The 24,843-nt window shown below is 46.9% G+C and overlaps 7 protein-coding genes across 7 annotated transcripts; 2 read left to right on the plus strand and 5 right to left on the minus strand.

Moving 5' to 3' along the window:
* Positions 1-357: 357 nt before the first annotated feature.
* On the plus strand, positions 358-2,616 carry I302_102240 (uncharacterized protein; the record flags this gene model as incomplete). Its single annotated transcript, XM_019187616.1, has 3 exons — positions 358-541; positions 601-2,413; positions 2,508-2,616. The coding sequence occupies 3 exons, from the start codon at positions 358-360 to the stop codon at positions 2,614-2,616; spliced, it is 2,106 nt and encodes a 701-aa protein (XP_019050494.1).
* A 743-nt stretch (positions 2,617-3,359) lies between these two features.
* On the minus strand, positions 3,360-6,242 carry I302_102241 (uncharacterized protein; the record flags this gene model as incomplete). The annotated part of the gene is made up of 4 exons (XM_019187617.1): positions 3,360-4,657; positions 4,719-5,420; positions 5,498-5,959; positions 6,020-6,242. 4 exons carry the CDS (start codon positions 6,240-6,242, stop codon positions 3,360-3,362), a joined length of 2,685 nt encoding a protein of 894 aa, XP_019050495.1.
* Positions 6,243-6,699: 457 nt separating this feature from the next.
* I302_102242 (uncharacterized protein) lies at positions 6,700-9,840 on the plus strand (the record flags this gene model as incomplete). Its single annotated transcript, XM_065869448.1, has 9 exons — positions 6,700-7,227; positions 7,292-7,370; positions 7,429-7,719; positions 7,786-8,437; positions 8,495-8,607; positions 8,668-9,017; positions 9,099-9,267; positions 9,347-9,641; positions 9,711-9,840. The coding sequence occupies 9 exons, from the start codon at positions 6,700-6,702 to the stop codon at positions 9,838-9,840; spliced, it is 2,607 nt and encodes an 868-aa protein (XP_065725520.1).
* Positions 9,841-10,143: 303 nt separating this feature from the next.
* On the minus strand, positions 10,144-11,940 carry I302_102243 (uncharacterized protein; the record flags this gene model as incomplete). The annotated part of the gene is made up of 2 exons (XM_019187619.1): positions 10,144-11,842; positions 11,921-11,940. The coding sequence occupies 2 exons, from the start codon at positions 11,938-11,940 to the stop codon at positions 10,144-10,146; spliced, it is 1,719 nt and encodes a 572-aa protein (XP_019050497.1).
* A 402-nt stretch (positions 11,941-12,342) lies between these two features.
* On the minus strand, positions 12,343-13,688 carry I302_102244 (uncharacterized protein; the record flags this gene model as incomplete). The annotated part of the gene is made up of 4 exons (XM_019187620.1): positions 12,343-12,451; positions 12,549-12,599; positions 12,708-12,769; positions 12,885-13,688. The coding sequence occupies 4 exons, from the start codon at positions 13,686-13,688 to the stop codon at positions 12,343-12,345; spliced, it is 1,026 nt and encodes a 341-aa protein (XP_019050498.1).
* Positions 13,689-14,997: 1,309 nt separating this feature from the next.
* I302_102245 (uncharacterized protein) lies at positions 14,998-17,655 on the minus strand (the record flags this gene model as incomplete). The annotated part of the gene is made up of 3 exons (XM_019187621.1): positions 14,998-16,553; positions 16,618-17,223; positions 17,292-17,655. 3 exons carry the CDS (start codon positions 17,653-17,655, stop codon positions 14,998-15,000), a joined length of 2,526 nt encoding a protein of 841 aa, XP_019050499.1.
* Positions 17,656-20,840: 3,185 nt separating this feature from the next.
* Positions 20,841-23,275, minus strand: I302_102246 (uncharacterized protein; the record flags this gene model as incomplete). Its single annotated transcript, XM_019187622.1, has 8 exons — positions 20,841-21,074; positions 21,216-21,457; positions 21,539-21,590; positions 21,657-21,781; positions 21,878-22,488; positions 22,556-22,620; positions 22,688-22,807; positions 22,943-23,275. The coding sequence occupies 8 exons, from the start codon at positions 23,273-23,275 to the stop codon at positions 20,841-20,843; spliced, it is 1,782 nt and encodes a 593-aa protein (XP_019050500.1).
* Positions 23,276-24,843: the final 1,568 nt, after the last annotated feature.

Below are 24,843 nucleotides of genomic sequence, written 5' to 3' on the forward strand. Positions count from 1 at the left end.
AAAGGAGCGCCAAAGGTGAGTGACTGTCACTGATACCCCATCCATGTTGTTGACTCTGTTACCTCGTTTTCTTCACTTTGCCATTTCCTGGTGACGTAGCTTCTCTTTCTCTCTTCACTCAACATTGTGAAAATTAGAATAAACGAACGTCCATCCTCACTTTCACATACACACTTGTCCTCACTGTAGCTCACTGCATTATCAACACCAACACCACACACCACAGGCTGCGCCGACTACCACTCAAAGACAGTATCATTTCGAACTCAACCATCACAATCTTAGTCTTATCAATTAACACCCCTCACTCTTCTCCCATGTCCACTCCAGCCATATAATACAAACCACTTAATCAAGATGACATTGCTGGCCAAACCATCAAGATCATATGCGAATGTAGACCACGATGCGAGCGGCTTGAGCTCAGTGGGGAATGCGCCGTACGGCTCGTCCTCTTCCACCACCTCAAATACCAAGAAGCTGTTGAAGAAGGATAAGGATCCCAGTAGGGTTGAAGGTGGATTCAAGACGTATAGACCTCGTAAGTTTGCCCGCTCATTAGTATCAGAATCATCATCTGATCTTCCGCCCCTCTCTTAGCTCTCGCCGAAACCCACCTTCGTCGACCATTGGGGTACGATCCCCATCCCGACTCTCACTTTGCTCCCCTTCCACCGGCCTTCCACCTAGGCGGGAAACACAAGAAGGATGCCGCCCTAGCAGGTCAGAGGGCAGAGCTGGAACATATTCTACAACCAGAGTACAAATCAACCTACAACTACGATATGGACGATTCATCCAGTATAGCTGGACCGTCGCGCAACCACCTATCAAGCAGAACAGCAGGAGGACTAGATAGGAAAGGGAAATCCCCCATGGGAATCGGATCAAGTGCCCTGAGACCTTCTACATCCATATCAAGCTTTCATCAAACCTCCAACGGTACTTCCAACAATAACGGGGGAGGGAGGAAGTCGGGTGCAGGGGTATACATAGATTCCAATGGGAAATTACATGATACGGAGTTTGATCCGTTTGGTCATATCTCTGAGATGTCCCGAGCGAAATCAAGGAGAAGATCTGCCTTTGGATCGGATAGAAGGAAAAGCAAAAATGGAGATTCGTCTAGCTCATCTGAATCGGGGAGTGATGTCCAGGACAACAATTATATTCCCAGGAGAAGTACAGATACCACCGGTCGAGAGCGGGAGGAAGAAGAGATTAGGAAGAGATTAGAGATGGAACGAAAGAGGTTGGATGATGTTTCTGGTTACGCAGCGGCAAGAAGGAGAAGTATGATGTCTGAACGATCTGGGTCAATACGACCTTCAACTCCCAGTGAAGATGGGGGAGGAGCAGGACCCGGAGCACCGTCCATCTACACTACCAATTCCACTTTGGCACCTACCGCCATGTCGGGCAGAAGCAGATCCCAACATGGTGTTCACTACGTTCCATCTCCCCTATCACCCACTTTCAGCGTCAACCATACCCCCTCTGTATATTCTCGATCTACCCAGGCACATACCCCCCAAACAGCCTCGAGCGAACATAAAGTGCAGGGAACCCCGCCAGAGAAGACCACCGAGAATACTAGTGTAACTTCGTCGAATAAGCTGCGTAAAGAACCTACAAAATCAAGAGTCGAAGTGTCAAAGGACGGTTCAAAGAAGATAACAGGGTTTGATGCGCCGGTATCGCCCATTCCACCCTATACGCCCATCATGGAAACCGGTACCAGCGTAAATGGTCATTTGTTACCTCATGCTCCGTTGACTTCGTCCTCTGGTAGATTGAGCCCCGCCCCACCAAGGGGAAGTATAGATAGTAAGCGGGAGAGGGTTCCGAAACCAGCCGAAAGACCGCGAGAAGAGTTGTTCCCTGAGACTCCCGCACAAATCAAAAGAAGGGAAGAACGAGAGAGACGAATGGGTGTGGGTGTGGGTGTGCCTTCCGCCTCTTCTGGATCAAGGGTGAATCGGGGATTATCAGTAGATACAGGACGAGATAAGACATCGAGGATCCTCCCCGAGATAGAGATAGTAGAAGACGATGATCCGCGGATCATATTCCCACCTGAGGGGAAGACAACAAAGATCCAATCGAAGCATGATCATGTAATCAAGGGACCTTTCTCCCTTGCTCTCAATGCTGGTGTTCGTCCTGGATCCGATGCGGGAGATTATCCAGATATGGGCGGAAGACGTGGTTCAGCCTCGAGATCTATTGGAGGTGGGAGTGGACATAAACCCCCGTCAACGCTTGTAGATGAGGATGGGGGGTATCTCCCTTCCAGGTGGGCTTCGGGAGATAAGAGTCTGAGAACGACGGAAGGCGATAGAGAGAGGTATAGACCTATGGAGTGGGTATCTGGTGGAGGTGCAGAGATAGTTACGAGGAATGATGAGTGGCAGTGAGTCGATCCCTCTTTCTTACATGTCTCGTTGAGATGGGGAGATGAAGGGAAGGAACGAAGCTGATGCACTTGAGCATCGTTTGTGTTATAGCCCATCTACCAAAGATCAGTTCAAGAGGAATATGAAAGATATAGCTACGAGTGCTAGGTTCAGCTTGTTCAGGACCAAGAAGAAGCTGTTGAGGAAGGCTGAGATGTAGGTTGTTGGACGTTGATATGGTGGAGACGAATTGAGAGGTAGTTGGACAGTGTATGGAATTAGGGCTTGATATTTTCTTGGTTTGGTAGTTGTATGTTCTGTTCTGCTTAGTATAGTTGATCAAGTATAGCAGTATGCTTGTCTGGAATGTGGAATCAAACACGGAATGTAGCCTTTTATGCTTTACATGCCTGTATCGAGCAGGAACTCAAGGTACTGTTCCTGCTGTCTGAGAGCTGCGAGAACCGACTATAGTTCTTACCGGAACGCAAAGACTGGTGTTCAAGCCAACGAAGGGTCATCTTTACCGACGTGTTTTATACACAATACATCCCTATGAGTACATAGCATAAGTGAATAGAGACAAAGCGTTACATACATATATTGGAAATGATGGGAGTGAGATTACGCATATTAACAATGGGAATAGGAAGATTTGATGGTACAGAAGTGAATATGTGATTGAGGGAGGACGAGGATATATTAGAGAGGGAATGTGTACCAGTTCTCGTCAAGTCATGTTGACACCAGGGGAATTGTTCTTGACTGCCAATGAAGAATGAATATTGTAAAACGAGTGATCGAAATTAGGATCGATGGGTCAGGGGAAGTTGTCGGTTGGGTGATTTGATCGGACAGAAGAGGTCAGTTGATGAAGAGAAGTGAGTATGATTGAGGTCGAACATGACTGGGTTCGAGGAAAGAGGATTTAGTATTGAGAATATCAGTTGTTTGGATAAAAATTTAGTAAGCATGATCAACCTCCATCGAGTTAGATTCAACCTCTTGACGTGCTTTCTTCTGGGAAGCTTTGGACCATGCTAGAGTCCAATCTTCTTCTTCCTCTTCTTCCTCTGGTTGTGGGGGGATGGTGTTGTGTTCAGACATGTGTTGAAGATCTTGGGAGTGGGAGTGGTAAGAGGGATCACCGTTGTTAGATGGGTATGAATGGTTAGGACCGTTAGAAAGACCATGAGATTGAGCCTGATAGTCACCATTGGAGTGTGCTTGAGATTGGTCAAACCCGTTGGGTCGAACTGGAGGTGCGGAATATCCATTAGAGTGAGCTGGTGCTCGATATCCATTCGAATGAGCGGGTGTTTGAGTTCCGTTGCGATGAGCTGGTGCTTGATATCCATTAGAAATAGCTCGGGTCTGTGACTGGGGATATCCGTTGGTATTGCTTCGAATGATCGGATTGTGACTACCACCAAGGTTCCCGTTGAGAGTCTGACCATACCTGAATTGGGTAGTCGGTTGGTTAAGTCTGTGGGGCTGATCAGATCTTCGTGCTGTATAAGACGGACCACCATTCGTGAATGATCGAGTCACTCCGTTCGATGGACCTGCACGAGCGTTGCCGAAACCATTATTGAGCCTCGAATTTTGCTGAGGACCAGTACTGTTATATCTTCTAGTTGTTGGATCTCCCGAGGAACCACTACCACCGTACTTATCTCCTTTACTCGTTATGGTACTGTATATCTTCTGCTGGGTCTCGTCGAGTGTTTTAGGTGTTGGTGTGAAAATACTCAGCTTACGAATACCGCCATTACCATCATCTATTCGAGTTACCGAGTCCGCCTTCAGGCTTGATCCGAGACGCGAAGACGTACGCATTGGGTCGGTGATCATGTCATCTTCATGATTTTGGCTCTTGGCAATTTTGACAGGGAAGAAGTTTCTCGGTGTTCTGATTTTGTTGCTGTATGCCTTATCCTGAAAGATGCTGTTCTTCTTCGATCTCTTCGCTGCGGGGGCTCCGAGGGAATCGAGTTTGGAGGAAGACCAATCTTCTTCTTTCCATCCATCTGCCGTGTCGACAGGAGGAGACGTCCGTTTCATGTGGTCGAGCAGAGCAGCGTTGCTGCGGTAAAGCGATGAGGAGGAAAAGGGGTTCGATGAAGGTAAAGCTGTATTGGATCGACCTCGAAAGCGGTGACGTTGATCTACAGAAGACGTTTGAGGCGTTTGGAGCTGGTCTTGAGGTTCTTCTGGACTATCTTCTTCCATAATACTTCGGTAATAGTCCGGATTGGTGCCTATTTGTTTGGTCAGCGAGAGCAGAATAGATTTATAGCGATAACGCAGTACAACACTTACCCTCCTCAGCAGCCTTCTCTAGAATTTCGACATCGACATTACTAGTCCATTGTTCTCCTTGTCGCTTGGGTCGAGGTTCCAACAGACCAGCAGGTTTCTTGCTATATCGGTCGAGAGGCGAACTGTAAGGCAACACATCCGAAGAAGATTGACCAACCTTTTCTATATCTCTAATGATTGAAGAAGGAAGGTGAGTGATTGTAGATGGCTGGGTAGATGAAACGGAGTCATCTTTCAATGAGGCAACTTCGTGATCTTCATGCTCGTTAGTTGGTTTCATGGTTGATGTTTTTGGATTCGTTCGTGGACGTGTCCAAGCTATTCGATTCGTGTTACGATATTCTCTGGCGGTTCGCTCCGAATTCAACCTGACTATATCTTCCATACTCTGTATACGTTCTTTTTCCCTTGTTTCACTCGCTGTTGGTGGTTTCTGCTCTTCTTCCTTCTTAAGCCTCTCTTCCTCCTCTTTCCCATCATCCTTGTCATTTCTACTTGATCCTGGTTTTCCACGAATGAGCTTATCAAGCATTTTAGGTCCAACACCAGCGGAAGCGTTGTCATCTTCCTCCTCGTGCTTGGCTTTGCCTTTCCCTTTCTTTTTTCCCTTCCCCTTGACGACGGCTTCTTTAGTGGGTAATTCCTTCATCTTCTCCAATAATCGAAGGATGGGGAATTCCTCGTTGGGTGCAGCATCAGGAGCTATGGTCATCCCATTCGTCCATCAGTTCTGTTCCACTTCCATTGGCTGCGATACAGCAAAGAGAAATCAGACATACGTAATACACTAAACTTCACCTGTGAATTCTTCTCTTGTTCAGCCTTTGCAGCCGCCTCTTTGGCAGCCTTGTTCCTCGCCCGAGTAGCAGCCGCTTTCTGATATCTTAGCTTCTTCTTCTCCTCGGCTCGTTCATGGTCATTAAGCTTGTCGTCTATCGTCCTTTTTCTTGGTGGACTTTTAGGTATGGGGTTACCCAGAGGATCATACCATCCGCTGTTTCGTACTTTCTTTGGTTTAACTACTTCTATAATTTCTGGCTCTTCAACAGGAGATTCACGACTAGTGCTCGCTTTGGGCTGTGGTATGGGTTTGGCGGTTGCAGCAGGTTGAGACTTAGCGGTGATTGGAAGGGGACGAGTTGGTGGAGGAGCTGATTGGCGTGCAGCTGCAGCTGCAGGTGGAACAGCTGGTCGAGGTGGGGGATTAGAGGAAGATTCGTCGGCCGTCACCTGCCTACCAGCTGTGAAAGACCCTTGGTCAGCTATCAGATCACAAAGTAAGAGAGCAACGGATGGCTCACTCTTCCTCTCGCCGCCGACTCCCGCATACCTCGCTCGTCGATTGGCAATAGTCCACGGGGTGTCCACAAACTTGACATCTTCCTTCCTCTGCGTCAGATCTAAATCCTTCAGAATGTCGCCGCCACCCGGTAGCTCGAGCATGTTTGAGATATCGACATCATCATCGACTTCTGAGTCTGGGGAGGGTGTCCTCCAGAAGTCTTCCTGCTTGTTTGCGCTCATGATTGACAGGTAACAGGTGACAGGTGACTGCGTCTTGAGAGATTCAGGTAGAGAGACCAAGTTGATATGTCATTACATATACCAAATTTGAGAAGATAGAAAGGGAAAAGGAAGAAGAAGAAGGAGAAGAGGATGATGATGATCATGGTGATGATGAGCAGTCTGAAAGAGTATAGTCACCGACAAACGCAATAACGCACAGACCCCGCACACATATATATGCACACACATACACCACATTAGATCAGTCGCGTATCATGTTAAACCCACGCACAGCCCACGTGGCGCGATCCACCATTCGTCGAGACCAACATCAGTTATCCTCCTCTTCCTCATCTGCATTCCATTCCTCCTCCGTCTTCTAATCAAACATCTTCATTTCGTTACATCAACTTGTCACGTCATTCGGCTCACCTGGCCTGGCCTTCTCAGCACATAATCATATCAAACACACACCATGGCGGATTCCTCAGCGCCCGTAGCAGGGCCAAGCAATCCCGGTCCATTCACTTCCACCTCAGTGTCCCGAACGGATGCCAATCTACTACATCAGTTCGTGATGGATTATCTCCAGTCACACGGGTTCGACAAGGCATTAGCACTCTTCGAACAGGGTATAAAAGACCAGAGTGGGGATAAGACAAATGGTGAAGAAGGGAAGGAAGCGATATTCAGAGCACCAGGTCCATTACCTTTGGAATCGAATGTCAAGCGGAATATACCTCAGGCCCAGGCAATGTCAGCTTCCACATTGTCAAATAACATCACACCAGAGTTTGAAGCTCAGGCCAAATATATTATAGAACAGCTACAAGCCAAGGTGCAAGCTTCCAATGCAGATAAAGAGCAGGATGGCACGGATGATCAGAATAAGGAGTTGAAAGATCAGCCGACAAATCAGGAATCTCTGTTGGATCCCTCGGACAGAGTGGAAGGATACAAGAGCTTTAGGAGATGGGTGGATGGAGGTCTGGATCTATGGAAGGTGAGCTGGTCATTTCGCGTCAACAGTAAAGACGAGCATTGGCTAATCGCTGGATTCTGGTTAGCCCGAGCTGGATAATCTTTCTTTCCCACTTTTCGTACATACCTTTCTGGAACTTATCAATTTCGGTTTCCTCAAGACAGGTAAGCTTTCTGTAAAGCGTATATCAGTAGTCAGGTAGCTTACTGATGTTTCATACAGCCCGAGAGTTCTTCGAACGCCATTCAACGCGTCACCGACCCTTCCACCCTCAAGATATATCCGCCTTATCATCCATATCAACTAAAGAGCACGTAAAGGCGAACCCCTTTTGTCAGAGGATGATCTCGGATAGATATGTGATACCACTCTCACGAAATGCCAATGATCTGCTAATACAATGGTTGAGCGGTGCCGGCTTAGATGAAGATTGGGAAGCAGGATTACATTCCGCTGCTGGAAGAGCTAAAGAAGCTATTAAGGGGATCGTATTCTCGGATATCAGTATATCAGGTAAGTACTCTGCTGCTCTTCCTCCTTCAAGGATGTTGGACAATGTAGCTGAGCTTTTGAATCTAGTAACGAGTAACTCAATACCTCTAGATAAGATCACAATAGCTACTAGGAGTGGACTTATAGCTTCTGCTCTACCCTCAGCAATGCCCATAGACGCTTTTAATACAGCCACCAACCTCAAACTCGGCCCACCCCCCATGACGGACAAGCTGAAAGAGCAAGTGGTAAGGACATTACAGGATGAAGAACCCTCTCAACAGCAGCAGCCGCAGCCGAACGGCGCCGCCTCACCCTCCAAGCAACCTTCGCCATCTCAAATACCCAATGGACATCCAAATGGGACTGCGAATGGAGCGGATGCAAATGGAGATGTAGAGATGACTTCGCCCACAGGTGAACAATCCGGACAGGATAATCCAGAAACATCAAATACACCTGCTTCGATCACTGTGAACGTATCGGAGTTAAAGATCGAACCTGAACTAGAAATGAATAAAGACCCTGATCTAGTCAGTCCAGAGGAGAATGAGACTCTACCTCCTATACCTGCTGTATTCAGGATCCCAGACTTGAAGAGAGAGGTGGAAGCTATAAGGGATAAGCGGAAGATGATACGCTTAGGCCCTCAGCAGAATGGCGATGTCAAAGTTGGAAATAGCTCGAATACGGTCTTACCGAGTGTGGTAGCTTTTACACTGTTCGATCATGGTGAAAGGTAAGTTGTGTAGTCGAAGAATTTCCGCCACGCTCGCAGCTTACCAACTACTGTCAGTGCGTCTTCGGTGGAATTTTCCAAAGATTCCTCTCTGATGGCTGTTGGGTCTTCTGAAAGTTGTATACGTCTGTGGAGTTTGAAGGGAGAAAAACTGAAGAAGAAATCTATCGGTGAGATGGCATCGACCTCCCTTCATGTCGCAACAAAGCTTATGGACGTATCTTCCGCAGACCCCTCAGACGGATCATTGACCGAAGATGAAGGTCAACCCTTTCGTAAACTGATTGGACATTCTGGTCCAGTATATTCATTATCCTTCGACCCCTTATACGGCTCATCATCACCACCCTCAACCTTACTTTCCTCCTCACAAGATGGGACTGTCCGACTGTGGTCGACCGATACATACTCGAATCTGGTAGTATACAGAGGGCACGGTAAAGATCCAGTATGGGATGTAGAGTGGGGTCCAATGGGTGTGTATTTCGCGACTGCATCTAGAGACAGGACAGCAAGATTATGGAGTTCGGATCGAGTTACACCTTTGCGGATGTACACTGGTCATTTATCTGACGTTAACGTGAGTATCGTTTCGACTATCAGCTGGCGGATTTACGTGTTTGTTGTGGACAAAGCTCATCAGATAATGTACCACATACAGTGTGTCCGATTCCATCCCAATTCACTGTACCTCGCCACTGGGTCTAACGACTCTTCATGCAGATTATGGGATGTTCAGCGCGGTGCTTGCGTAAGATTGTTCATGGGTCATACAGATGCTGTAACTACCATGGCTATAAGTCCAGATGGTAAATTATTGGCCAGTGCGGGTGAGTGATACAAATCCCCTCAATCAGCTAATCCTTGAGCCCGCCAAAGAGCATAGCTGATACTGTACGAAAAATGTAGGTCTAGACTCCTCAATATGGTTATGGGATCTAGGTTCCTCCCGCCCCATCAAAAGGATGGACGGGCATAAGTCGACTATCCAATCTCTCTCCTTCTCTGCAGATTCGGCTGTACTGGTATCAGGAGGGTTGGATTCGACAGTGCGATGCTGGGATGTGAAATCGTCTGGAGGTGAGAAGGCTCAGGTGAATGAACCTACCCTTCGGACGGGGACGGGAGGGGTGGGTACGGACGAGGTACAAGGGAGTTTACCTATGGGTCCTGGACGGGGCAATTGGGAGGATGAACCACATACGTGAGTATACACATCAATCGTTACTACGTGTTCGAACCTGACGCTGATGTTGTATATTATCATCATTAGTACCGATCTCTTAGCGACCTGGCCTACGAAGCGTACACCGATATTGAAAACGCACTATACGCCCAGGAATCTGTGTATGGTAGCTGGCTCGTTCGTTCCTCCGAGTAACGCTTCGAAGGGTGTTCAGTAGGTGATCTGAAGGATATATAATATGTATTTCAATTTAAATATATATATGTATATGAATATCGTAAACAACCAGTAATAATGGCAATTAGCGAGAATGGGATGTGTCGTTTTATCAGGATGACATTCAACAACGAAATCTTGAGGTATATATCGCGTTGCATGCATACGCAAATATGGATGATAAGTACAATACTTGTCTTGTATATAGTCCAACTATGGATTGTCGATGATGCTCATCGAGTAATTAATCATATCATCTCCAGACTCAATCACCACCAGAACATGAACTGCCTAACCCAACCTATCAATTAACCTTCTTCTTCTTCCTAGGCATGAGCATCGTAACCTTCTCCTCAACCCTATCCTTCCTCACCAACCCTCCTCCATTCTCATTCTCAGATAACCCTTCCTTACGCGGTATAACCCCAGAACACCCATCGCACCCTTCCTCCCCAATTTCACCTCTGACAATCGACCTAACCTGCTTTAACCATATCTCACTTCCCTCAATTGCTAGAGTCAGATTCGCGAAATCCAAGTTGGTTAGGGCCGTGAGGAGACGGTTGATAATTTCGATTCGAAGGAGGGGGAGGGGTTCTTTGGTGGAGAGAATCGGCGCATCGGAAGCTGGAGGGGTCGTAGTCGGGATCGGTATTTCTTTCTTTCCCTCTTCTGTGGTGCAAGACGAGTCCGCAACAGGTTTACTCTCCGGGTCGAGGGATGTTATGGTATTGACCGTCTCAACAGTGTGAGCAGGGCCAGTAGTGTTACTCCCATTTTCAGTTGTTGCCTCTTGTCCATTGTCTCGAGCCACGTCTTTACCTCTACTTGTCTTTCCCTCGTTCCTGCTCATCTCCAAGGTGAAGAACCCCGTGACGTCCCCCGCGCACTCCTGCCTGAACCCTATCCTCTCCCAGAACTCGTTCCTATCGATCTTACTCAACGCCAAATGAGAGGCTTGCCTTTGACTCAGCTCTTCTTCCATATCCAGCTCCTTTTTCGTCTTTCTCGTTGTCGTAGCAGAACTACCATTCTGAGCTGGGTCTGTCGTCGAAGGAGCAGAAGAACGTTGTATCTGGCGTTTGAGGGGATTGGTACTTTGGTGTTGTTGGAAATGGTCTGTCACCAGTTCTTCCAGAAATCTGGTCTTGGGATCATCAGGTAAAGAAGGTATGAGCGTTGCCAGCGACGGAGGGAGGTTCTTCGATGTTGATGAGGAAGAGGAGGAGAGGGGAGTATTGAAAGGAGGTTTGTATTCCCATTTCAACCCTTCGGGCAGATCTTTGCCTTTTCCTAAGAGGTTTATTGATTCAACCTGTTCATAGCCTGGTAAGAGGTAATTCAGTCTAATCCCTTCCGCTGTTCCTCCTTCCTCCTTTTCGTTTCCTTCACTTGATATTGAAACAGAGCTACGTTCCGATCTGGACTTGATGTAAGATATCACACTCTCCTCATAGACATTCTTCCACCATCTACATAATCCCGCTCCAGATAATACCTTCTTCTTTCCGCTATTCGAAGAATTCGCAAACAAATATTGGTTTTGGGATCTGGCGAATAACTGGATCCTGACGTTGTTGAGCTGAATTAGGAAGTAATTGAGGAAGGAGACGATGAGTAATCTAGTAAGAGGTAAGGCAGAGGGGGAGTATCCTGATGAATCAATTTTGGAGATGTATAGTATTGATGAGCTGGTATTAATAGAGGAGGGGAAGGTATAGAGGTTTGCTGAGATTGCTGAGACTAGAACTTGCTTTGGCGGGTTATGTGACCCTGCAGGTTGCGACGAGCTCGGCAGATCTGTGGACGAGTCCGAGGACGGTTCGCCCTCGGCTAGGCTGGACGAAAGCACGACTAGAAAATCTTGTTGGAGGCATTTCGGTGGGATGGGCGTATGGGGGAATATCGAGGTTGTCTTCTTGGGTTCTGATACGAGGATTGTCAGGCCTAGATCATGTGGATTCGGTAATGTTAAGAGTGATGTGAGGAGGTGAGCTCGTAAGCTAAGAACGGACGGTCGTATCGTCAGCTCGGAGAGGACGAAACAGCTAAAGGACGAGAATAGGTGGACAAGGGTTTACCTGGAGGTTGAGATGGTCATCTCTGAATCTTGCTTCTTGCGTCTGGCTTGTACTAGTAATGGGTAGGTTGGATATGATCAGAGGTACTGAGGAGTATGTATTAGGATACTGATGTATCGCAATGGAATGAAATGATGATATACTTGAGGGGTTGAAAACATTACACACATTACAACGAGAATAAAAGTGACCGTGCGTGAAACGATACTAGATGTTTTACGCGTGGTGGAGGCAGTCCACCTGGCTAACCGTACAAGTCCTCCCACGTTCATTATTCTATACATGAGGTTCGTCAAGCGTTACTATTTTCTATCTATCCTATCCTACGATCTATGTGTGTGATGTGATGATACATGCGTAATATCTTCCAGTGTCCCCAAAGATAAAAAAAACAGAGAAAAATCCAATCTCGCAAAAAGAGTTTATTCCTCCTCATGCCACCTCCAGTGCTCCTCCATCCTCTCTACAGCCTGCTCCCATATCTGTCTCACAGCTTGCGGTACAGGGTCCTTCCACATCTTTGCATGTAGTCTGAGAGATCAAAGTCAGATTTAGCCAAATGATCAGGCCGAGAGGGGGGCAAGTGAGATACTCGGACAAAAGTGGGGGCCGTGGGATATGAACTTACGAATGATACCCTTCTTCAATATCGGATGATCTGGGGAAATGAGAGACGAATCTGAGTAAGACAGGGGTCAGCGTGATTATCCTCTGGCGCAGCTCTTAGAGAATTGCGATAAATATTGTATGGGTTGGGATGGGTCTAGGGGAGAAACAAATCACTCACTTATAATCCAAAGCCGTCCAGGGGTGTTCACCCTCCCAATCGAAATAATGATTGATCAGAGCCTGTCATTCGCATCAAATGTCAGCATCGATCCCTTGTGCGACTCAGAACAAGCTATACCATCCAAAGATCTAGATCATATGGACTGAGAACAAAAGATAGATCGCACAGACTCACCTGTTCCATATAAAATGTATCATACCCTCTAACCCCCCTCAACTCCTCGAACAACCCCTCATCAGGTCTAATCAACATGAACCCAGCATTCAAATAATCCTTTTCCTCCACGTCCAAGCCCTCGGGAGGCGGTATCCTAAGATCCGTATTTCTCATCAACCTCTTACTGTTCTCTCCTACCCCGCCCAATCCAGAGGGTAAATCCGATCCGTCCGAGTGCCATATATCCTCTAATGACTTGAGAAGTAGCACATCATTATCGAGATACAATACCCGTTCGTACGATGTCAAGTTGAATATATTGAGCTTGGTATATTGATCTCTCCAATGATCATTCACTTGCTCCGGAAGATCAAGTCCATCTAACAACTCTACTCTTTCGATCGTCGCTCCTTCTCTCATCAACAGAGCTTCTACGTCCTGGCTGATCTCCGGTGTGAGGACAACGACGATATCTCTTGAGCGGGTAGAATCGAGATTAAGGGGATCATGGAGTAATTGATATATCAATAATCGGGTTGAGAGGAGGTAAGCCGGATCAGTAATGGAAGATAGGAAAGTGACGTATGCTTCTTTCTTCTTCTCCTTCTGACGTATAGGTGATATTGGTCCAGGTCTAGATATCAATCCTTCTACTGCTGGATGGATTTTGAGGCTTATCCGATCAACCCCGGAAGAGAAGGAGTACGAAATCCAAGATAGGAGTAGTATAGCGCCGAGTATTTGGAATATGAGATACCTGAATCTCCGTTTATTGGGTTTCTTGTTTGTTGGAGCTTGGACTGGTGAGGGGAGTTTGTACATTGATGTCTTGGAGAGCGGAGAGTATGTCGGTGAGCCTACTAGAGTGTTTAGGGAGGATGAAGAGGAAGCGGATGAGGATGAGCGGGAGGAGCGGGATAATAGGGGTGTTTCGGACTGTACAAGTCTCATCAGTATAGTGAATCCTGGAATATGGGTATTAGATTGGTGGGCGTCGCTGGTAGCAGTAAAGTAGATAGGGGACTCACCATCTTGTTTTGATTTACTACTTCTGTTATAGACAATGTATAGGCTTGGTCGTTTCCACTCAACTGTTCACGAGACCTTCTACTGTATGTCCTCCTTTGTTGAGCTTCTAATGTATCGCAATGTAGGAGAGATTGTCGAGCACTGCCTTTGATCTTTCGAGATTGGAGAGAGCAGTTCAAAGGACAGCTCGATAAGAAATTCAATACGAGTCGATCCTCAATTGTCTGTAATTCTTCCAAGTCCTCTATATTCTAAATCGTCGATCTGATTTATCCCCTCGACGTTCGAAATAAGCGATCAACACTTATCCCTCTCCTTCCGTTCCTCGGGTTGGTCTTTGGATTCGACCGTTTACCGATACCTAGCTATGCTGGAATGAGATAAGACGAGACGAGACATATTTATACAAGACAAGCACGAGAAAATAGGAAGGTAAGAAACAAACAGAATCGCATCGTCTCATACCCATTGGTAATCCGATCCTGAGCATGAAGATAAGACACGAATCCGATTTCTCGATTATACGATACCCATCCTGTAACGCGGTCAAACGTTTATAAGTATGATTTCATCTCAGATTCCTTATCCGGCTGAGGTAATCGAAATCGAACAGTAAGCCACGGAAAGAATCCACGGAAAGGTTAAACGGGTTTTGATGGTCATTGTTCCTGAGTGATGGGATGGATGGATCCTGAATCCTGAGATTCTGAACCAGAAAAACGAAAAGAGTACTCCTTAGTCGATCACGACTTTTGGCGTAAGATTTCAACCGATCATTCTCGTACACGATTCCTTGGCTCACTAATTGGTTTTGGCTTACCAAGACTGCGAGGTTGGCGTTTTGATAGCGAGAACGAGGGTGCGCACACGTATGCCCAGATCGTACATTGACGAGTACGGATAGCAAGCAATGGAATCGTCATCAGTGTCAGATTTTTGCAACGAAGAGTCCATCTTATCGCATATCATATCGAATATTTGTATCAACTTTAACAAAAGACCAAAATCAAAATCAGGAATACTAATTACACAACCTAACCCTAACATACAAATCAAGTACCGATCATTTCATATCTATATGTACACTATATTCCAGAATTGCCTAAGCGGTAATCTCAACCTTGACCCTCACATCCTCCAATTCATCCATCTCTTCCAACTCATCAATCTCCTCTAGACTCTCTTTCGACCGCTGCTGACTTTCTTCCAATTTCCTCCTCCTGAACTCGAGATTAACAGCGATCAGCCAACTCCTGATCAACTGAGCATGTCTCTTCCTCATTTCTCGTATTACCATCTCCGTAGAGGGTTTCTCTTTCTCCTGCTGCTCGTCTTCTTGTTCGGCATCTGTGGTGATCGATTCGCCACTACCCAATTCCAATCTCTTGACACCACGTACAATCTCTTCTTCGGTGTGTCTCTTGATAGGTAAAGCAATGATCGAAGGCAATTTAACAGATGAAGAGGAAGGTGCAGGTGATCCTCTGGGTGTGGAGTTCGATGAAGTGATGGAGTTGGATCGGTAGTGATTTATCGACGATATGGAAGGTAAAGATCTGTCTTCTTCGTTCAAAGATGACGATGATGAGGAAATCGAAGGTAATTTGAGGTCTGGATCAGACTCTTCAGCAGTCAACAGAGATCTGACCGGTATCTTGGGTGTCTTCTCGAGATCTTCCGGTTCCTCGTACAGCTCATCTTCGTCATCGACAGCAGTCCTCTCTGCGCTTTCCCTAGCTCGAGCAGACAAACTTGTTCCGAGGGGCTGCACATGCCTATAAGTTTTCTTGTAGAAATCTTTAGGTGCCAAGGTAGCTGTCGGGTACAAGTTCTGCTTTGATCGGGCCAACGAGTCGAACGAGTTGAAGTTATGGTCAATGCCATTACCTGTGTTACCTAATCCAGAGTTGGTATTGCTGTATTCGTTCATGTTGAATGGCAATTCGGCATATTGAGTTGGACCTAAGCCGTAAAAGTTTGACAAGTATGCTGGTTTACCGGTGTTGGTCGATGGTAATCCATGTAAAGATCCTGTAGAAGCTCTGGGTAAACCAGCGATAGGTCGTTTTGTTGAATCGGATAAGCTCGAGACATCCGGTGCTGAGCCAGTTCGATGCCGCATACCTTCCAGAGAAGGGTACAAACCGCCGAATGAGATGGAAGGCGATGTATTGGGCAATGAGTGAGACAAATCAGACCCGGTGTCGGTGTGAGTACCGGGGATGGGGATGCCTGGTAATCCAGTCAAACCCAACGAAGCGAGTTCATCGGGATTGAAGAGATCTTCGACGCCATTGCTGTTGTCGGACAATGGCGAGTCGGTGTTGATTGGACCGCTGCCTCCGGAAGTGGAGTGCATCATGGGCTGAACGTGGCCAGTATATGGACCAGCGGCATCTCTTCCGAGTGAGATCATGAACTCGTTGAACATTGCCAAGTCGGCCTCGGTTTTTATCTCGGGAATAGCAAGGGGAGGGGTGGGGCCGTTGGACGACATCGAAGAAGGCAACCCACCACCTGGAAGAGACGGTAGGTTGGGATAGGTATTGATAGATGCATTGAGAGGTGGGGTGTAGTTGTTGTACCCGGGGACCGAGGAGAGTTGAGGGTATCCAGTCATGGAAAGAGGAATGAGGTTGTTCAATCGGTGCATCATTTCTGTAAGGGAGCAACATGAAGTAAGCGTCGTCTGTCGAGCAAAACAACAGAGACTTGCACTCACCAGCATCGTAAATAGGTTCAACCTTTCTCTTCTTCATATCTGCAAACAACCCTTCCAGCCCCTCGTTATCAGAATCACCTTGACTTCTCTTCATGCCGACTTTCGTGAAGTCGTTGACACCAGTACCAGCGGCTAGTTGTGCAGCATAGGCTTGAGTCTGCTGTTGGTTGTACGCCAGCTGTTGTAATATCGCCATCTCGCGTTGTTGATAGGCAGCCAATTCTTCATGTTGTTTTCTGTGCAATGCAGCCAAAGCTGAAGGCGATGGCGAGACCGACTTGTCTTGTCCACCGATATGAGGCGGGAGCAGATGGTCGAATGGTGATGAAGGATGACGTGACGACGCTGAAGAGGATGGTGATAAAGATTGTGCAGACGAGTTTGGTGATCTCTGTCTGTTATCATCAACAGGACGTGTCTGAGAATGGATGTTTCCCAGTGATACTCGAGAGTTGAATTTAGGGTCCGTCGAGGTGGCAGCTTTACTGAGCTTGTGCATCTGATGATGTTCTTGAGTGTGGATTCGTTCATGTTTTTTGAGATCCTGTGGTCTTTTGAACGTCTTTGAACATACTGAGCATGGATGCGGTTTGAGAGGAGTGTGCACTGGAGAAGGACGATATATTGTAAGTATCTAGAAAGTATGATAAGGGATAAGACAGAAGCAAACTTACCTCGTAAGTGACTGGTAATGTGATCCCTCTTCACGCACTTCACCCCGCAGTTCTCCCATCCACAGGTCAAACAAAGGTTATTTGTTGACTTCCTACCTACATGAGCATTACACAAATGGTCATAAAGCTCATCGGGTGACGAAGCAACATGTTGACAGTCGTTCCATCTGCATCTCAATTCTTCGTCTTCATTGATTATCTGTGGTTGGAATGTAGAAGAGGTAGAATATGACATGGAAGGTCTGGATTGTAATTCGGGTGTGACTGGTTCGGGATCGTTGGAGGAGGCAGACTCGGATGATCTCGGGACGGTAGACAAGTATTCACCGTTGGTGAGCGAGGATGGAAGGGTTGGGTACACCATCTTTGGTATGATGGAGAGTGATATTGTCTACGTGGTTCATTGTAATGTGAGCAAGATGTTGCGACAATCCGATAGAAGGCAGGTATGCCACTCACGACGATCAGTCAAGTGAAGCCTAGACACTTGTTCGTTCTGGCTCTAGATCAGAAAGCAACGCTGATAGGATACAGGGTGTCCCAATCAGTAATCGATCCAACTCTTTTCTTCCACAAGGATCTGCGACGTGTGTACCTGTTGATGTCGAGTTGTAATGGAGAGCGATACTAGAATAAGCTGATGATAGCAGTGAGGATGTTATGTATATCAACGATAAGAGTGGGAAGAGGATAAAAGAGAAAGAAAGAAGAAAGGGGGGGAATGAGGTGGGTGGGTGTTTATGACCCGTCTTGATGATAGGCTGGGCGTTTTCGCTTGGTGCCAAGAATTTACAAGAAAACCGCCAAGCGAATCCCACCACAGTCTAGACTTGGCAATAATGTCGTGCATATGACCTTATTTAAGTTACCCCTTTTAGCGGTCTACGATTCTTTGGGGTTCTAGCCTCGATTGGTCACAAACGCGTCATAGCAAGTATTCTTTCTCTCTTTGTTCTGCTGACTGCGTGTTCAAGTATTGATATACTCATCCTAGCCGTCATCCTAGCTTTGTTTATTGTCAGAGCCCAGCTTTGCAAGTGTGTTGTAAGAGGCCTCGAGTCGATATTGGGACAATTCCGGGAAACGGTAAGAACAGGTCTACCCATCAGAGATATCATCATCGGAGCCAAGACCACTTCTCACGCCACGTGGCATCATTCAGCGCCGATCAACTCGACTTGGCGTCCACTTGGCGTGTCATTGGTGTTTGGTTGTTGTTTGTGGCGGTCAACTGAATAGAGGGTGGAGCTCTATTATCTCTGCGTCATACACTCTGCTCGTAGGGCCATGGGTTACTGTTCGTTTCGCTGGACGTAGTGCCGGAACACAAAGCAAGACAGGTGGGCCTAAACGATAGGGCGAGGTGGCATATATGTATAATTGAATACATCACGTATCTACGAGATAAAAGGGGGTGTTATACATACAAACCGGGTGAAAACCTAAGATAAACCTTTCTGGGCCAAATTCACTCAGGAAACCCGAAGTCGAAGAGGAGGCGGAAATGGAAGGATGGAGAGATGAAAACGAGGAGTATCCAAATGCCTTGATGAATATAGAAATGAATGGGGTGAAGAGGAGACTGAGAGGGCAAGACGGTTCAGCTTGATAAATTAGTTCGGTGGGACAGTCGGAGTAATGGGAAGAGGATGGGGGATAAGAGTATAGGAATGGACTACTCGCAATAGATCTTCGACTCCATCGCTCATTTGTCAAGGTGGTATTTGATGGTGATGAAGTATGCCACCGTGGGTGAACCGGCGTAAATCGATGATCTGAGTGACTAATCGTGCGAGAAGGAAGAGCAGCGATGCTCTCGCTAAGCAGAGAGAGTTGACTCCAGGTGGAAAGCTTGTGGGATTGTCATCAATATATATAACGTGATCACGAGTATCACTCATCAGACGAAGGCACGCTCACAAGACTAAAAGACCATTACATGTAAGATCATTGATGATTGTACGGGCGTGACCTGAACGGAGTAGTTGGAATACCTGCAAATCAACATTGAGTAACGTACCTTGAATGACCATAGAGGTGCATCGAGGAATTCGCGAATTTCAGAAATCATATCGAAGACCAACCATCCCGATAGATGGACGGCAGACTTGTGATGTGCAATGAACACTCGTATATCGTACATACCCGGTCATAGACAAAGAAAGAGGTCGTGAACCTGATCCAAAGAATTTGGTGTATGCGACAGCAGGCGAAGTGATTTTTTCTGGCGAAGGTGAGACGATCTCGAAGTGCTCCGTAACCGCCATCGCTTGTCCTATGCGGCCATAGGGAACATGGTGGTCGTGGACCAAAAACGAAGGTCGAAGACCTCATGAATGATACGTCTTGCGAAGACGAACCTATGCGGCCATAGGGAACATGATTGGTCGGGGACCAGGAGTGTAGGTCGAAGACCAAGTAAGAGCAGGCGAAGCCATGCTACGCGTCGTGGGACGATGAAGTGATCACGTCCAGTATAAATGGAATACAGGTCGCAGAGTCTGTCGCAGTAGGCGGAGCCAAGCTGGGATTTATGGGATCACAACACTATGCGGCCATAGGGAACGTAATTGGTCGAAGACCAGCAGTGTAGGTCGAGGACCAAGCGAGAGCAGGCGGGGCCGTGCTATGCCTCATGAGACTTTCCACATATGCTGTCATAGGTGGGATAAACTGGTCGCGGACCAGATAAGGGAAGATCGAGGACCTTGATGGAGCAGGCACGCGGTGCCACGCTTTTGATAGTGTGACGAAGACTTATGAGGTCTTGAGACCTGAGTCGAGCCATCCGCGGAAGTATTTGGACGAACGGTCGTATACGACTCCAAAGAACATGTATGGTCGAAGATCGTCGAAATAGAAGCAGAAGCAAGCATTGTAGACGAAATACAGGGTAGCGAGCTGACTGGCGAGACATTCGACAACACGTATTATGCGTTTGGGAGGCGCGTGAGAAGACGGCAGATGGGAAACATGAGAAAAAAATATCTGCACTCTTATATACGGATGAGTCTCGATGCAACAGCCGGATTACAGAACAAATCGTGTTGGACCATCAGTAAACATCGTACGATACTTCGTTGTAGATGTTGGTTCAACTTACCAATCGCCTTGATCCCCTAGGAGTGGCATGTTTGTGCAGACATGTCTGAAGTATGTGTGTGTGTGTCTCGTGTTTTTGCTTGAAGCCAACGTGCCACACACCCACACACCTCATTCATATCTCCTTCGAATGAATGAGAAGAGCTCTCGAGGGCCCGGAACAGTCGTGTGCGGATTTTCACTCCCAGCTTACAATGCTCAAGGCCCAGCCTCAGTGTCTCCTGACCTTGTACTGTATCTGACGCTCATGCGGTGCCTCGTCAACTTCCCTCATTATTTGTCCTGCATCGGATGCGTTGTCTTCTTGTTGGAGTCACATGCATCACTAAACATAACGCCTTGACACTTTGAGAATAAAACTTATGAAATCATTACAATCGTTATACTTGAATCAACAATCGATACTGTATCATTAAAAGGACCCTCCCTCTCGAGGTACTTATTGATCTACCGTCTATATCCCTTCTGCCACCAGTGACTTATCTTTCTCCTCTTCCAGAACAAGATCCCAGCCAATATGAAGAGTACACCAAAGATAACTCCGATAGCGATACCTGCTTTGGCGCCTTTCGATAGTCCTCCTCCGCACGGTAAGGCTGCATCGCACGGTTGGCCGGATGGGATGGAGTATGTGCCTGCTTGCACTTGGACATAGTATGGGTCGGAGGTTTGGTTGAGTAGCTGTATTAACAATAAGTAATCGATAGTTAGCATTCGTTCTTCATATGTTACAAGGACAGGGGATTATAGGTCTCGGGCATGATCTACACTTATGGGAATTTGAGGGAAAAGGGGTAAAACAAAATGAGTTTATCGACTTACCTGCATAGCCGCCAAAGTAGGTATCATAGCGTTGTAATCCAGTGCTATCTCAGTCTGCACCCAGTCATCCCTCCAATCCCAGAACCTATCATTAGCCAGTGGTCCTCCCACCATGGCACCATATAGGATATTAGCCTCGGTAGGAGGGGAAGTCCTGATATGCAGTAGATCGGTTCCTCCTGAGGCAGGTGCTGAGTGGGGATTCTGAGGGGAGTTGGGATGAGATCCGACCATATATACGGCTAGCGAGCAATGTACATTCAGCTGTGTTCCTGACATAACAATATATGGCAACATGCAAGAGAATTTTGAAGGCTACTCACCATTCATTGGGTTATTCCCTAGCATGTATTCTAGCTGACTGTGGGCGAATGCCTAGATAAAATTGCTTATGAGCTCTTCGAATACTGATAAAGCAATAAGATGTTATCCATCACTCACGTTGTACTGATCCGTCTTTTCTTGACTCGAGGCAATAGGGGCATATCTGAACATCAACATCGCTATGGCCATCGCGGGGTTCAACGAAGCTTCGTCAGAATCTCCGTCTATGTAAAGTAGACCACCTGTAACACCATAAGATATCAATCAACATAGGTCACCGTGCTTACACTGTATGTCATGAACTTCGAGATAGACTTTGAGACAGTAGGTCAACTCACCTTTCGTCAAGTAAAACCTCTTAAAGTTCCCCTCTATAATCCCATCAAAGTAATGTTCCGTCTCGTTTCTCCAACCCGTCAAATTAGTCTCTAAGCCCACTTCCAATGCCAATCCAGGCCTCGTCACAGCGATCTCAGCAAACATGACATATATCGCTGGAATGGCAGAATCCCAATTCCACACTTGCTGCATGCCGGAGAGGGCGTATGAGACATACCCATTATACGCATCTCGGTAGTAACTCGACTGATTGGTCGCTAAGGCTAGGGATAATGCTGACAGTGTTAAATCATCTTGCCAATTCGATGAGGCGTATGCTGAGACTTCTTCGCCTAGCGTCTGGTAGTATGTTGATTTGGTTTCGGTTGAATTGGCGATGGAATACAATGATCTGGCGTGGGAGAGGAGCAGAGAGGAATAAGTTGAATTGGCCAGAGAGGGTGAGGTGGGTGGAGAAGATGTCGAAGTTAGGTTGTAAGTTAGTGAAGGGTTGTATAGCATGGATCCCAAGGCGAAGGCTGCCGCGGCGGAAGACCAGGCATCTGTACCCGGTGAAGAGGAGTTGACTGGGTATGCTGGTCGAGGAGTAGGAATGTTTTCGTCTCCGCCCCTAAGTAGTGTGAGTGACCAGCTTTGGTCAGCTGTCGCTGAGGTCAAGCTTAAGTAAAGCTACTCACCAATAGCCATTATCTACGTCTCCAGACCCAACTTGCACAAATAGTACATCATCTGAAGGGTGAGCCTGAAGTGCGGCGTACATCAAGATCAGTACCGCATGCGACTCGATTTACCGCAGGCAACAGACTCACCTTGATCAGCCAGTCGTATCCCCATCTCAGAGTGCCATCCAGATAAGCAGTCTGCTGAGCTTGATCATACCCTTGCCCATGTGTAAGAGCTCCCCAAGCCAGAGCGAACAGAGTGAAAGTCTATGCGATTCAGGTCCGAGATTAGCTTGGACGTCTACAGTAGAAGAGCGGCAGCTACGACGACTGCTATTCCACCTTAACTCGTTCCATCTCCCCTCTATATGTATGGAGAGAGAGAGAGAAGAATGCACTCACCAAAGGGAAAGTAGCCTTGATATAATCCCCCGCATCATAAAACCCTCCCGTCAAATCGAGATTATAATCCTGCCCATCCTGCAAAGCACTATCATTCCTCCATTCCACCCTATTCCCATACGTCCCTTCATTCAACCTTCCGGAGCGCTGAGCATCGTAGAAGTACAGAGAATTACCAAGGACATTGGACCACTGGGTATTGGGCGTAGAGGTCGATGAGGCTAGTCCCGCAGAGGCCGTCGGTGGTGTATATGTGGGTGAGGGTGTGAGTTGGGCTGATATGTACGGTAGGAGGGTCGAGGAAGAGAGAAAGAGGAGGAGAAGAGGGGACATCTTGCAGGTTGAGGGGGGAAGATGAGAGGATGGTAGATGTGAAGTAATGTCACTGATGGAGCTTCATGTAGGTGATGTAGTTAGTCGGAATGCGAATTGGCTGAGCTTCTGAGCAAGCAGTTGGTCTATCTCCTTTTATGCCCTTGTCTTCTATTGTTTCTTCCAGTGATCTCTTCAATAATGTAGATTTATGTTCGTCTTTGACCACTTGTTGTAAGATAGCACAGCTTTGGTATGGTCAACGTAAACAGGTGAGTATGTAACGAACGGTGTTATTACATAGGAATGCCTGAAAAAGCAGTCCAAACGGGTTACGAAGGCTTTCACCCTCGTCCGTGCCTGAGTAATGATCATCCCGCTTCCCCCTCTCACATGGCATTGCCCAAATGATGTCACTTTTATACTTTTAGTTCCGTTCAAAACGAGAACACCATAGAGAACGGAGGTCGATCCTTTGGTGGTCTATGGTGTTCTCGTTCTTACCTGGCGCACGATATCCATATAAGAGGGAACAGGATATAACAGCAGGCTTCGCCTATTTGGTCAAAATATGGCTTGGTCTATGCTGTTCTCATAACATTGAATACGCACGTGGCATAAATCTCGAGGCGACCGTTTGCGGAATGACGGGGAAAGAGTCATGCAGATAGAGCTCATCGTCCGACTTTACACATGGCTGTTCATGCATGCATCACACATTGAATTGTTATCTACTTTATGCCATACCAAGACTAGCCTACAATAGTAGAAGAGAAAGGAAGGAAGAGCCCGAAGTGGCAAATCGTTAGTACAAGACCTGATGCCTCGTGTTTAAGGCGTTTCAGTGATTTCCCATTGTCTGGCCCGTTTTATGGTCATTTCCATTACATATCTCTCCTCAACAGATACATACACTGGAAAAGAGCCCTTCAACGCACTCAATTTTCTCGGTCAATGAACGGTCATGCTTCTTCTGCGCTGATGCTAATAAAATCGCTTTGCCACTTTTTGGATTGGTAAGTCGACATTACCACATAATCCAACAATACTCACAATACGGATAGCCGACATCGATCCCATGTGCCGCACCTCTCACCCCCACCCGAGTGATTTCATTCCAGAATCGCCTTACTGTAGCTTGAGGGTCTACAAAAGTACCATCTCCTCAAAGGACCCAGAGAGATACTACGTATACACCCCATCTCTACTCTACCCTTTTCCGCAATACCAATCCTCCCTCCCAACGCCACCAGAGGCGATAACACGCTTCTTCGAGGGGATTTCCTCAAGCGATCGGGACAATCTACAATCCAAGAAGTTTAGTCGAAAATTGAGTTACCATCATGAGAATAAGTTGTGTGTTTTGTTTCCTGTCTTAAAACGGTAGATGATGGCGGTCTAGTCAACTCGTTCGCACTGTAGCAGTACAATAGCATAGATCCGACTTGATCGCTTTTCCTCTCTTATTGTTCTTGGTCCATTGTACGACGCCACCATCAAATCGAATACGAAGCCATCATCCCCCACTTCCCTCTTTCTCTCGTTTTTAGTCTCTCTCGCCTCGAGGCAAAGGCGGCAAATCCGTTTAC

Source organism: Kwoniella bestiolae, chromosome 1 (assembly GCF_000512585.2).
Source record: "Kwoniella bestiolae CBS 10118 chromosome 1, complete sequence".
Lineage (NCBI taxonomy): Eukaryota > Fungi > Basidiomycota > Tremellomycetes > Tremellales > Cryptococcaceae > Kwoniella > Kwoniella bestiolae.